General features: G+C 48.0%; 1 protein-coding gene across 1 annotated transcript; it reads left to right on the top strand.

The window, feature by feature from the left end:
• Nucleotides 1–3,152: 3,152 nt before the first annotated feature.
• FAM3A (FAM3 metabolism regulating signaling molecule A) lies at nt 3,153–13,722 on the top strand. Its single transcript, XM_066616930.1, has 10 exons — nt 3,153–3,273; nt 4,760–4,871; nt 5,187–5,297; nt 8,118–8,141; nt 9,813–9,936; nt 10,144–10,202; nt 10,290–10,340; nt 11,992–12,076; nt 12,664–12,790; nt 12,947–13,722. Exons 2-10 carry the CDS (start codon nt 4,859–4,861, stop codon nt 13,043–13,045), a joined length of 693 nt encoding a protein of 230 aa, XP_066473027.1. The 5' UTR covers nt 3,153–3,273; nt 4,760–4,858; the 3' UTR covers nt 13,046–13,722.
• Nucleotides 13,723–14,617: the final 895 nt, after the last annotated feature.

Here is a 14,617-nt window from a genome sequence, read left to right as displayed (position 1 = left end):
ACCAGCTCTTTTGCTGGTGTAAATCTGAGTAGGTTCAAAGGGGTATGTCAGGCCCAAGCTAAGGTCATAGGATATTGGCACTGCTGCTGCCACCAATAACCATCCCCAGCCCACCCTCAACACATCCATGCCCCAATTCTCTCCTGACCTACCTATTCTGTCCCTCACATTGATGCACTGCTTGGCAGTCCATTGGCAGTGTGGGGCTTCCAGCCATTTGTGCTGGTGGCTCTGTCCCATACACAGTTGCCACAGCTACCTTGCCAGCAGCCCAGGCCTGACAGAGTGCATGGGAGTGTAGCATGAGATTATATCTTTCTGGGCTCATTTCATGGACCCATAGGGCATGTGCCTGGGAATCTTGTGACAGGAACCATGGGGAAAGGGCACAAAGGAAGCACTTCGCACAAACAGCCTGCTGTCCTCACAGCATGCATGGCAAGGCACTTTGTCAAAGCTTATCTTTTTATACTTTTCATTGCAGAATTCTCATCTGCCCCTGGAGAACTAACTCCATACACAAACACCCAGCTGGAAACTCCACTCCATCAGTCCAGCACAGGAGTGTCCAAAGTTTTTGGCAGAAGGGCCACATCATCTCTCTGACACTGTGTCGGGGGCCGGGGGGGGGGGAATAATTAATTCACATTTAAAATTTGAATAAGTTTACATAAATGAATATATTAAAGATGAACTTATATGAATGAATGAAGGTCTTGCAATAGCTCAAGGCCTATAAAAGGCCCTGTACAAAGCAAAGCTGGCCTTTCCTTTGCTGCCTCTGCTGCATCACAGACATGAAACTGCAAGCAGTGGCGGGAGCCCTCATCCCACAGCTCACGCGAGAGGTCAAACAGTTGCCCTCACGCTAAGAGCAGTTGCATCGGGCCAGTGTGGGCTCCAACAAATCTCTGGAGGACCAGAGGCTCATTGGAGACTGGGGGCTCCCTGAGGGCTGCATTGACAGTCCTCGAGGGCCGCAAGTGGCCCCAGGGCTGGGGTTTGGGCATCCCTGATCCAGCAGGGGGAGCAAGGAAATGCGGGGGGGGGGAATCCCATGCCAGGATGCATTGATGCTGATTATCTGTTTCATGTCTCTCCCCCTGCCCCCACACAAACCCTTCAGTATTGTCAAATGCATCTTTGCTATTCCTCCAACTTGCTGTTGTCAAATGTGTTGCCTAACTATCCATCCTACTTGGAAGAGTCAACTTGTGAGTATCTGCTCTCTCTTGGTGAATGTCAGGCACTCCAACCACTGCCACTGCTAGCCAAATACTCTTCTGTAGCCCTTTTGTTTTTTCAGAAATGTAGTACAGTATTGCCACATGCAGCAGAACAATCATTGTCTTGTTACAAGTCCAGCTAATATAGTACTGTTATATTGCAGGGGTCTTCAAACGCCAGCCTGGGGGCTACATCCAGCCTTCCAGTGAATTTTATCAGGCCTTCAAGGTTCCCTAGCATCTCAGAGCTAAAAACAGCTCAAAAGATGCACTTCCGGGTTTCCCAGCATGGGTATATCCCTTATGCTGGGTATATACCGCCACTAAAGGTGCTGAATGTAATGCATTACATTACATTGCATTAAATACAACACCTCTAGTGGCTGAATGAGATGATATATATATAGATGCTGGGAGACCTGGGACATAAATATAAAGTTAATGCCTATGTTAAACTTATAAGGAACAGAAACTGAAACAAAAAAAGTTTGTGATTTGCATTGTAGGTTACTTGATGCTTTTTCAATATCCATTCCTCCTCTTCCTGTGCAAGTCAGTTTTGCCCTCTGCTCCCCTCCTTTTCCATATTGTATTCAAATCAAAATCTCAGTCCATTGGTTCTCCATGTATGTATTATTTATTCATTTTCTGACCCTTGACACCATGTCAGATATAGGATGTGGCCCTTGTGTCAAAAAATCTGGAGACCCGTTATATTGGTTTGGGGCTTTCCTAGGATCTTTGTGAGGGTGCCAATTAATTAGTGAGTTTCCCTTTCCCATACCTTCCTTCCCATCCCTTAAAAAAAATATGGTTATTTACATAGCTCTTCCTTTTAGCTCTCAAATTCCTGAAGTTCATGATTACAGTGGTTTATATTTAGGATGCTGTTACAGGATTATCCCTTACCCAGGAGGAGTAGCCCTTACCCAGAATGCTTGGGACCAGAAGTGTTTTGGAATTTTTCAGATTTTGGAATATTTGCATATACATAAGGAGATAGCAATCGAGAGAAATGGTGACTCTGATCCAAAATAGTGGTCCCTGGCACCACACGGGACAAACGCTAAAGAAGATAAAGAGATAGCATGGGAATGGGACCCACATCTTATTCACCCATAAGTACTTAACAGCCAAAAATTATACCATTAATGCAGTGGAAAACTTGTGTTGAGGATAACTAAGCAGTGCAGTAGCATCACCAGAATACCTGTACCTGCTGTTAAATAACAAAGGGCCTAATCCTATCCAATTTTCCAGCCCTGTGCAGCCCTGCTAATGGGGCATCCTGCAGGGGGGGGGCAGGGAATCATGGAGGCCTCCTCAAAGTAAGGGAGTGTTTGTTCTCTTACATCAAGCTACATTATGCCTGCATTGGTGCTGGAAAATTGGATAGGATTGGGCCCAAACCAAGGACAAAAGGTTGAGGATCTGGCAGCATTTGGGATAAGGGCTACTTAACCTGTATTGGATTTAAGAACTTGTGAGCTGCAAAGCGGTTACAGTTGATCATCTCTTCTCTATTTTGTTTTTCTATTTTTAATTTTCTTCCATGGGGTGCCTTCTCCTCTCCCCGTTTGTTTGGCAATGCCAAACCACCGCCAAACAGCCAGAGCAGCTCTGCGAAAGGGGGGGACGAATCCCTGCAGGCCTGACCCGTGGGTGCTGACAGCAGGAAGCCGTGGGAATCTCCAGAGCAGGGCTGGCAGCCCAACCCTGCCCACACTTTCCTGGGAGTAAGCGCCACTGAATCTAATGGGACTGACTTCTGAGCAGACGCGCACGGGATTGGGCAGCGTGGAGTCGGGGCTGGGACGGGGTCCCCGGGGCTTCCAGGGGAGCTGCCAAACCCAGGGCGTGATGGGCGGGGTGGCTGCAGCTCCGGCGTTCAGCTCCGCCCCGCTTCTCGCCCTGGGAGCCGCCAGGAGGAGCCGCCGCCGCAGGAAAATCCTGCTTCTGCCCGGAACCGGCGCAAGTGGCAGATGCGGATCGCGGGTTGGAGGCCTCGTCTCGCGAAGGAGGAGCAGATGGGGTGCTGGGGAGATGAGTATGTGGGCGAGGGAAGGAGGGCGACCCGGGCAGAGGGAGCGCGAAGCTGTGGGGTGCCTGGAGGTCGGGTCGCGGGCTGGGGAGAGGGGTGTGCATCGGAGTGACGAGGGGCGCCTTCTGGGCTGAGTGAGGAGCGGGTGGGGGAGATGGTCAGGCAGGGGAGCCCTTCCTCCGGCAACGGCCCAGTGCCAAGACAGCCCAAGCCTAGGCATGTCTACTCAGAAGTAAGTCCCATTAGAGTCGCTGGGGCTTACTCCCAGGAAAGTGTGGAGAGGATTGCAGCCCCAGAGCCCAAGCCTATGCATGTCTACTCAGAAGTAAGTCCCATTAGAGTCGCTGGGGCTTACTCCCAGGAAAGTGTGGGGAGGATTGCAGCCCCAGAGCCCAAGCCTATGCATGTCTACTCAGAAGCAAATCCCATTGTAGTTCATGGGGCTGACTCCCAGGGAAGTGTGGGTAGGATTGTAGCCCCAGAGCCCAATCCTGCGCATGTCTACTCAGAAGTAAGTCCCATTAGAGTCACTGGGGCTTACTCCCAGGAAAGTGTGGAGAGGATTGCAACCTCAGAGCCCAATCATCTGCATGTCTACTCAGAAGTAAATTCCATTAGTGTCAATGGGGCTTACTCCTAGGAAAGTGTTGGTAGGATTGGGCTGTAAGGCTGCAATCCTGTAAGGCTAGATGTCAGCCCCATTAGGGGATGAGCCAGTCTGTATTGGAGAAGGCAGGCCATCAGATACTCTCAAAAGTCTCTTCCTTCTGGGAATAGTTGATGAAGATAAGAATGTGAATGTGTCTGTGTGTCATACCTACTTATAAGACACCCACATACACCCTCTAGTCCAGTGGTTTCCAAACATTTTTGCATGACACTTTATGACAAACTTCTAAGAAGACACTTTATCAGGACCCACCTAGGTTTACAAGACTTTAAAAAAAATCTAGAAAGAAATAATATTTTTTATTTATGTACATGTAATAATAACCAGGAAAAAATTCTCCAACATTTATCTCCCTACATTTACAATGATTTTGAAGTATTAGTGGTATACATTAACATTTGTTAATGTTTGGACTGTATGTATTTGGATTATAAGTATGGGAATGTTTTGGCTTCGCTCCTGCTGCTTTATTGGAATTTTGTTTATGTATGTATTTGTTTTTCTATTTTATGCTTATTATAGTTAAATAAATAAATAAATAAATAAATAAATAAATAAATAAATAAATGATAAAAAAAAGAAACAAATTTTAAAGGACCTAAATGAGAATGTATTTTTTGCTGCAGCAAATTCACATACCTGCGCCTTGCAAAGTTGATATGTGACACAACGGCTGGGCTTGGTGGTAGAGTGCATGGTCCCTCAAGGCAGAGTCTTTTAAAAACCCGATTACTCAGTCTCTGGGATTGTGTAGGTTATATGACTTTTTTTTTTTGGCAAAGTTCTTTGGGTTGATTCAGGTTACCATTCTGATCTCTGCAGCTTGAAGGGTGCATGTGATTAACCCCTTCAGAATCCTCCTTCAGTCCTGGAGCCTCATAGTATTGGATTCTAGCTGGTTCCGGATACCCTGTAAGGGCCATGAGACTAGCAGGTGAGTCATAGCTAAGAAAGAGAGCACACAATAGGAATTGCTTAAGCTGGAAAATTTCATTGTTGGAATAGCTGACCTATTGACCATGTGGTGCACTCAATTCCTGGGGCAATAAGGGGAGGATGGGGCAGCCAGGATTGCACAACTGTGGCAGCTGGGGAAAATAGCTAACTGCACAATCATGCATGTGTACTCAAAAGTAGGTTCCATAGTATTCAATGGCACTTACTCCCAGGAAAGTGTGCATAGGATTGCAGCCTAAGACTGTGTTGATATTATGCGGGTCTGATCTTGTCCTCCTCAACTGCCTTTTAGGACCCCTCCGTGTTGTTGTTATCGTCTTGACAGCAGGTCTCACCTGGATCCTTGTCAGTATCTTGTTGGGTACCCAAAGTGGCTTCTCTCGCCTGCAGCAGCTCCTCAACAGTAAGAGCCAGAGTTGCTAAGGGTGATGGTGATGGAAAATGGCTGGTCTTGAAGTTACCACTGCTCTTCCCTGGGCATGCATCTCTCCGTTTTACCCCCAGTCATTCTGCTGGGTTGAGATTGAAAGGAGGAGGGTGGTGGTTTTGGTGGCTAGGTTGATTGGCAGGGTGGAAGACTTAGATGCCTTTTCAAAAATGTTTGGTCCTTTGGCAAAATATATTCAGATGTAGATGAGAGCTGATTGTACTGTATATGGGGTACAAATACCAGATATTAGCGACAGGCAAGGAAAGAAGGAGGCCATCATTTACATTGTGGGCTTGCCAGAGGCATCTGACTGGCAGCTGGTGGATTTAGAATGCAGGAATGTTGTATCACAAGTCCTCTGCTTACAAAGCAAATAACTTTCAGTACTGGGTGTAAATTCATACCTACTTTTTTAACCTTAAAGAGAAGTAGTAATAAAAATTTTAGGTAGCACTTTCTGGGCACACTTTTACATGTTCTTTTACATGTAACTGATGTTATCTTGCTGTCCTTACAACAACCCTATGTGAGTGCCTGTCTTATCCCATATTGCAGTGGTTTTCAAACTCTTAGGGTAAGTCTTGGGGGGGGGGGCAGGGGGACTCACGGGGCGCTGCAGGAACTGGGATGGACTCACCAGTTCCTGCAGCAGCCATTCTGCCATTCTGCAGTGGGAAGGCCTGCAGGGCTCCCCAGTCTTCTAAAAGTGAAAGTGGAGCGATCGCACACCACCTCTGCAAAACCGGAAGTGATCACTCCACTTTCACTTTTAGAAGCCTGGGGAGCCGTGCAGCCGCTCGCACAGGGCTTCCCGTACCCCAGGACAGCTGCTGCAGGGACTCGTGAGTCCATCCCAGTCCCTGCAGCCCTGTTAGTGATATGATCCCCAGGATCACCTTCTCCCTGCCTCCTCACTGTCCCGCCCCTTAAGGGGGTAGAGGCCAGGGCCTCAGTTTGAAAACCACTGCCATATTGCAGTTGAGGTTCTGCAGGTGGCTTGTTTCAGGCCACCAAGGGACTTGATGGCAAAAGTGAGATTTAAACAAAAGAAGTCTGGATTTGCAGCTCTGTCTTCTGCTCCGGGCTCTGCACCTAATGCAGGTTATTGACTTTCATTCTCCCCTAATTTGCCCCGATGTATTTATGTTATTTTTATTCTGCCCTTCTAAGAAGCTCAGGGGTTATGTCAGAATGCCAGATGCAAGGGAGGGCACCAGGATGAGGTCTCTTGTTATCTGGTGTGCTCCCTGGGGCATTTGGTGGGCCGCTGTGAGATACAGGAAGATGGGCCTATGGCCTGATCCAGTGGGGCTGTTCTTATGTTCTTAACTACAATTCCCAGAATGCCTTGCAAGTCTTCTTGTTATCTGGTGTGCTCCCTGGGGCATTTGGTGGCCCGCTGTGAGATACAGGAAGCTGGACTAGACGGGCCTGTGGCCTGATCCGGCGGGGCTGTTCTTATGTTCTTATGGGATAAGTTCTCCAATGTCACTGTGAAATTTGGTTAGGCTGACAAAAGTACAGGGCTAGCCTTGGGAGATAGCCTGATCAGGCAGCAGCTGAGGGCCTCCAAAGACCCAACTGGAGAATCTCTGAGGCCTTCCCCATGCGACAGGCAGTGGCAATGTAAGTCATTCAGCAACGTGATTTGCATCATCACTCTATCCATACTTGACTTCCTCCAAGGCTTCTGTTATGATACATGGACCTCAGAGGAAGCCTGTTTGCAGAGGAGACTGCTGTATCCTCCTCCCTCCACACCTCTTGCACTGAGAGACAAACATCTAGAGATCATTTTCCTCTCCATTCTCAATCCAGACAGGACATGAAAGGGGAGCAATGGACCATTCCTCCCTGAGAACCCTGGAGATACTGAGAGAGAAGCAACAGACAAATATTGCTCCCCTTTCCTTTTCCAGATGTCCAGGTCGGGAAAGGAGGGGGGAGTGATCTCTGGGTGCTCCTCTCTCAGAGTCTAGGTGGCACTGAGTGGAGCATCAAGTCTACTGGGAGATGGCATTGTGTGGGCATGTATGCAGATGCACAAGTGTCATGGGGCAACACAGGGCTTTGCTCAAGGATCCCCAGAATCTGACATTGAAATGGAAAAAGTCACTAGTCCAGAAATGCTAAGCAAGTTTCATGATGTGGTAGAGATCTGAACATAGATCTCTAGCCTCCATATCTAACATTCTTTATTATCCCACCTGGTTATGCCCTAAAATGGAGGAAATATTAGTGCAATCCCAGGCTTTGAATTTTATCTAGTGTAATGATACTCTATTATTTGAAGTGTCATCTACATTTTTATTTCTAACATCCCAGACTTCACTCTTAACTGTCAACATCTCACATATGAGTCCTCTTGTTCCTAATGCTAGCACAGTCTTCTGGAGAAATACTACTGTTTTTTAATTCCGCTATAGGCTGGAAGGCTCTCTTTGTAGGCACTATGGGCTCTCTTGTAGATTTTGGAACTCTTCATTGCTTAGTTAAGTTGCTCTGGAACTTTGATGATTTCAGTCTAGGAGTCTTACTGAAACAGGTGACTTGGGCTAGTGCAACAAGTCGCATGTTTTCAAGTTTGCAAAAAAAAAAAAAAAAGAACCTCAAAATGAAGCCTTCTCAAAATAAATCCTTTGCACCAACTCTGATGTGTTTCAGAACTACTGTAACTTTGGACGACATCTGACTGCTTATGTGACTGCTTAAGTTTATGTGGCGAAGCAGGGCATTAGGTAATGCTCTGGAGTAGATCTTGCTGATGCTATCATTTTTTCTGCTTCCATGCAGGTCCTGAGAGTTCTCCCACTGCAGGTAGATGACTTTGGCTTTGTTTTCATGGAATGTAACCCCCACCCCCCACCCCAACTGTAAATCCTCTGGCCTTGCTGGGATCCACGCTCAGAAGTGGGGTTTCAGGGATTCTGAAACTGTGTGAATAGAACTGACTTCCACTAAGCTGAGAGAGTCTTTCAGCTTGCTGAAGGATAAATATTGCAATCTTCAGGCCTTTGTATTTTCTATCACAAACAGAAGATGGGTGTGTACCACCTGGTTTTTGGCAGGGCTTTAACCTTTTGCTTTTCTGCCATGGTCCTGATCTGGAGCAGTCGTCCCCCCCCATTGGTGGGCCGCTATTAGTGGGAGCTTTGCTTCTGGGACAAGCCTGCAGGCCCCAGTCACACAATGGGCACGTTGTCTAGTTTGGCCCTAAAACAAAAGAGACATGTCTCCTGTTGGTTGTCACTTTGGATCCGGCAGAGAAAAGGCAAAGGCAGGGAGCAAGGATAGGTATGCAAAGTAGAGTTCATAAGGGGTCATCCACAGGAAACCCTTTTTCTAAAAAGAAAGGGAGGGGGAGGTTGTGTCACTGGCCCTGCCATGCCACACTGCTAGCTAGGGTGAAAAATTTGTCATGTACCACTTTCTACAAGGGGTAGGGTCTTATCAAAAGCAAGGGGTTTTGGAGGGGCTCAGTCTCCAGAGGATACCAAAACTGTAATCTCCCAGTAAAGTATTTGCAGTGGGGTTGACTCCCCATCACATCACCCCATCCCAGCAGATAGTGAGCTTCTGATAACCAGAGAAGGGGAGAGGAGATGACCCCAAAGAGGGTTCATCAGGTAAGTGGGTGATGAGAGTTCCATGTTTACTTCCTCTTTCAACTAGGGCTGTCTTGGGCTTTATGTCTGTTTTGCCATCTCTATAACCTACCAGTTTGTCCTCACCCCATCCTGGCTCTTTTCCCCTCCATTGCCAGGTTGGGACAAGCCACTTTATCATATCAGAGTGATCGAGGCACACAATAGAAGCAGCAGCTATAGGCATCGCAGTGAGTTCAGTTGAAAGACGTGGGGGTGAAGGGTAGGCACTTGTGGAGAAGTAGGACATCTTCCGGGCGTCCCTCTGCATTCAAGGGAAGGGTTGCAGTGAACAGCAAAAGGAACTTTACTCCTATTTGTCTATTATTGGCAATATGGCTCAGTGGTGGAGCACTTACCTGTCTGTGGATAGTCCAGGGTCAATTTCTGGCACATAAAGGATGCTGGGTAGCAGGGCTGGAAAGGAACTTCTCCCTGATAACTTGGAGTGTTGCTGACACTGCTGGACTGGATAAATCAACCAGTGTGTAAGATGGTTCCTTATAACTGTCCTGGTACCAAGTCTTCCTGGGCTGATAGGGAACTGGCTCTTTTGACACTTGGTGGGAACAGTGAGGGCAGTGTCCTATCCCTCTGGGGGTTTTGGTGCTAGGCTTACCCATTGCCTCAGGTGGCCTGAGACTTAAGAGTGGAGGAAGGCTGGCATATCCCTTGTTTCTTCAGTTGTTTCTTCACTCAGTGGCTAAATCACTGTGGTGCCCCTTCCCACTGGGCTGACAAGGCAAGTGGCAGGAAAAGAAACTCTCAGGTTTGGAGGAAAAGAGTCTGTCTAGCCAAGGGGTTTTACTATCTCTTGGCCTTCCCATCTTTTCTCTCTCCTCAGAGCCCAGGCCGAAGAAGTACAAGTGTGGTCTTCCTCAGGCCTGCCCAGACCAGTCCTTGGCCTTCCGGATCACTAGTGGTGCAGCTAATGTCATTGGGCCCAAGATCTGCCTTGAGGACAAAATGTGAGTCAGTCTCTTTGAGGGAGAAGAGAAGAGCCTGGCTTTCAAAGTCTTACAATAAACCACTCAACCACAGGGCAGCAGTGCTCATGGGCTGCATCCACTGGCCTGTGGACTGGTTCTTCCAGAGGAAAGCTTTGGCAAGCTAGATGTGGCCCTGCTGGTGCCTCATTAAGGGCTGTTTCTGACTTTCCTGAATCTTTCTTTCAGGCTAATGAGCAGCGTGAAGAACAACGTGGGCCGGGGCCTGAACATTGCACTAGTGAATGGTGAGGTGCAAGCATATGGGGTATGAAGGAAGATGCTGGAGGTTGGTATCAGACTCCTCTATCATGCCATTGTGTTCTGTTTCGCAGGGGTGAATGGAGAACTGATTGATGCCAAGTTCTTTGACATGTGGGCAGGAGGTGAGTCTGCTGTGTTGTTTGGCGTTTGGGATGCATGGTAGGACAAGAGTTGCCTGGTGGGAGGGCTGAGGAAATCCACTTCTGAGGGAAGGGGATTCTATGTAGGAGAATTATTATTTGAGAACCTGATTTTGGAGGGACAGTTTTTGGATTTGGGGTGGTAAAGGAGAAGCAGTAAGATGGTTGCACTTACTGACTTACAGTGGAGGCTATAGGGTCAGGTGGGAGAGGTTGTACAGGCTCCATTATTTGTTCAGCTGATCAAACTGTGGACATGGAGAAGGACAGTTTGCAGGCTGTTTGTAGATGGAGTGATTGAGGCAGCATAAGCAGCTTATTGTGGGCTAGGCTTGTGGTGCTGAAAGGCTTGCTCTGGTATACCAGACCATCACTTCTGCACAGTCCTAAACTCTTGGTGGGAGAGTGGGATCTGGACAGGCACTAATGCCCCTGCAGTGGCAGCTCAAAGGGCACTTTATGGTGACAGGGAATCAAGAAGACAGGGGATCTCAAAAGGGGTTGCTGATGTGTTGGGTCATCTCTTGTGGAGACTTTGGGGGTCAGGGTTATGTTTACGCCATGCTACAAATAAACTTTTGCACCTAGGTGAGCCATATTCCATGACAAGAAAAGCTGAATTCTACAACATATATACATTTTTCACATTAAGAAAAATCTTCATACTTTTTCCCCCAACTGTGTGTCATTTCGGGCGCAATCCTAACCCGTGCTGGAACAGGCAGGCCAGGAGGCTTGCGCTGCATCCAACGCGGGATTGCAGCGAGCAGCAGCTCAGCCACGGGCAAGGGGAAGCTCTTCCCCTTACCTGTGGGTAAGGGCTGCGCACCCCTATGAGTCTCCTCGGACCTGTGCCACCTCCAGAGGTGGCGCAAGTCCGAGGAGAGCGGAGCGGCTTGAAGCCGCTCTGCTCGCCCCAGGGACGGGGGTTGGGATCCGCCGGGTCCCAGCCCCACCTCTGGATCCCCATGCACCCGCCCCTGGGCCCGCCCTCCCCACCCTTCCCCCACCCAGTAACGCCCCCTCACGTCCCCTCCCCACACCTACCTTTTCCGCTTATGTTGGCGCACTCGCACTGACAAAAGCAGTGGCGTGGGAGTCGTGGCAGAGGCTTCTGCCTCTGTCCATGCGTCGGTGCATCTGAATGCGCCGACGCAGCTCCCGCCTGAGGAGGCGCAAACGTGCTTTATGGCACGTTTGCAACCCTCCAGGGCCACCTATACCAGCATAATTGCCGGTTAGGATTGCGCCCTTCATTTCTAATTTTTACCACCCTGCATCATTCATCCTGGTTTTGCTAATCTGGAGCAGGCAAAGTACCATGCAGGCCTCTGAAGCCCCACTTCTGATCATCACTGGGAACTGTGGTTGCTGAGATGACAGCAGACACTGCCCACACAGTTTCAAGCATATGTTTGCCCCGTTACAAGTAGAAATTTGCTTAAACAAGCATGACGGCTGCAATTCCTAGCTACATTTTCTGCAGCTAGTGCAGTACTCTGATTTTTTTCCTGCATTGTCACAGAGCTGTGACATGCATACTGCCATAGCCATGGATTTGTGAGACTAGAGGAACTGATGTATTGAGACTTCCTATCTGGCTCGTTCTGTTTCTTTCTCCATTCCCCTCCAGATGTGAATGAACTGTTAAAATTCATCCGGTCTCTGCATGAAGGAACATTGGTGTTTGTAGCCTCTTACGACGATCCTGCCACAAAGTGAGTGTTATAGAGTCCAGGAGGACAAACACAGGATCTGTTTGGACATCACACAAAACATTCCAGGGAAAGTTCTTTTTTTTAAAGGAGATACTTTGCTCTCAGCCAACAGCGAATAGGAGCTCTGATGAGCAACTCTGCTTGCAATCTTTTACAAATAGCACCAACTGTCCCTAGGCTATATCCTGGGAAATGAGCTGGTACAAATGCATCCTCCTTAATCCAATGCCCTATATCTAAATGTGGACTGGAGGGGTGGTGCAGAAGTAAGGGAACATGCTGCTGTCTAAGAACCCAATCCTATGCATGTCTACTCAGAAGAAGGTCACATTAGAGTCAATGGGGCTTACTCCCAAGGATTAAGTGGATAGGACTGCAGCCTAAATCAGCACGGGACCTATGTAGGGGTGGGTCAGAGGAGTGTTTGGACTTGGACCAGAGGACCTGAGTTTGAGGACCTGCCTCTCAACCTAACCTCCCCCACATGGTTATTGTGAGGGGGCAATTTGTGTGTTCTGCCCTGAGCTTTTTGGAATACGGGTAGGCTGCAAATGTGGATAATAATAATCTTTTTTGTCCCTGTCCAGAATGAATGAGGAGACACGCAAAATCTTCACAGAACTGGGCAGCAGCATTGCAAAGGATCTGGCCTTTCGAGACAGCTGGGTCTTTGTGGGAGCCAAAGGAGTGCAGGACAAGAGTCCCTTTGAGCAGGTATTGAGCCCTTTTCCTTTCTAGAAACTCTGAAAGGGTACCTGGTGCCACCTTGAAACATCTCTCCTAAAGCCTGTGGGTGAGTGAGCCTAAAATTGTTGGGGCCAAGGAATGTTTGACAAATGTGCAAACCTTTGTTTATTTCCCTTTCTGTAGCATATCAAGAATAGCAAGAGCTCCAATAAGTATGAGGGCTGGCCTGAAGCGCTTGAGATGGAGGGCTGCATCCCACAGCGAACTGCTGACACCCAGTGAGAACCCATCTCCTTGGAACCTGCAGGATCTCTCTGCTGGTGTGGTGGAGAAAGGCCTCTGCTCATCTGTTGTTGTCTTCCCATGTGGTGACAGCTGTCTGTTCTCTTTATCTGTGGCAACCTCTTCTGGTACTGCCTTAACTAGGCAATCACTTGTTTTTCTCTCCTCTCCAAAGGGCCTGCCAGGACCAGACCCTAGGAAGTAGGGGACTGTACAATAATACCCGGGACCAACCTCCACCTCCCCCTAGTGCCTTATTTCTCTCCTGAGTGCAGGAGTTAATCCTCTTTATTCCTTTTCCTAGTGCTATGAATTCTGGGAGCAAGTTGGTGCCCTCTGCTGAGATTCTAGCTTGGGAATTGTGTCTAGAGGGAATGTGTGGCCGCTTGATTGAGCTGTCTATCTCTCTCACACACATACACATACACTTTTAAGAGCAGCCCTCTTACTGTTTTTGATAAATTCTTGAAAGTTGTCCAGTTGCTGTTCCTTGAACAATAATGTCGGTGCTTCATTTGTGAAGAGAAGGGGTAAGAGATATGAGCCCCTCATTCACCCCTACATGCCCATTTCTCTGTTGTGTTGTAATGGAGGAAATCAGAGCTGGATATTCTGACTTTTTAAACCCATGTTGCTAAAAGCATCTCCCAATAAACAATATGCACAAGAGCTGGAAAGTTAGTGTGTTTGGTTTTTTAAAGAAAAAAATGGGTGCTGCCTCACCCATATGCAAACCCAGCAGAATCATTGCTTAAGTCACCAAGAGTATAACCAGACATTTGCAAGATATTCTGCTCTTGCTTTACTAGAGGTCTGCAGCCATTATTGGCTGATAAGTTATAGTGAAAATGACTCACTTCTGGGCCCCCACTCAACATATTGGGGGAGTCTTCTACAGCCCATTGCACTTATGTTTGTTCTTCCTCTCCACACAGATTTGTACCCCTATTGGTGGCATCTTCCTTCTCTGCCATGTGTCTCCCACATGAGCTGGCACAAACTACCACCCTTCTTCTAACGGTCTCTTTACCTGTCCTCTCCTTATACATGCCCTGTTTGTGGTAAGGCCTCACCACAAAAAGTACTATATACAGGCTTATGTAATTGGAAAAGCAGCCAGCAGGGGGCAATACTCCATCTATCTTTCAATGGCAATGGCACTTTACTACCAGAGGGCAAGTTATTTGCATGTTAGTCTGTTGCAGCAAGACTAGAAAGAGTCTTGTGTTACTTTCAAGACCACCAAACTTAGAGCGCAATCCTAACCCCTTATGTCAGTATAGGGCAATGCAGCACTGAGGTAAGGGAACAAACATTCCCTTACTTTGAGGAGGTCTTTGTGAGTGACACCCAACTGCAAGATGCAGCACATGTCCCATTGGCACCACTAGGCCAGTGCTGGAAAGCGCTGACTTAAGGGGTTAGGATTGCGCCCTTAGTGTAGCATAAGTGTTGGTGGAACAGAGCCCATCAGAGGCATAGTGTATGTACATACGTATGTGCACTCAGGGGTCGGGGGGGGGGGAATACTACCAGTAGAGCCATTTAGCCACGTAACTCAACAGTGTGTAG

Source organism: Tiliqua scincoides, chromosome 2 (genome assembly GCF_035046505.1).
Source record: "Tiliqua scincoides isolate rTilSci1 chromosome 2, rTilSci1.hap2, whole genome shotgun sequence".
Taxonomy (NCBI): Eukaryota; Metazoa; Chordata; class Lepidosauria; order Squamata; family Scincidae; genus Tiliqua; species Tiliqua scincoides.
The sequence above is the reverse complement of the archived record's forward strand: the minus strand, read 5'-3'. Positions and strand labels throughout refer to the sequence as shown.

Bases quoted from the DNA above. Each gene is read 5' to 3' on its own strand.
- FAM3A (XM_066616930.1), top strand. The intron at 8,142-9,812 runs GTAGATGACTTT...CTCTCTCCTCAG, and splicing joins TGAGAGTTCTCCCACTGCAG to AGCCCAGGCCGAAGAAGTAC. The intron at 12,077-12,663 runs GTGAGTGTTATA...GTCCCTGTCCAG, and splicing joins TACGACGATCCTGCCACAAA to AATGAATGAGGAGACACGCA.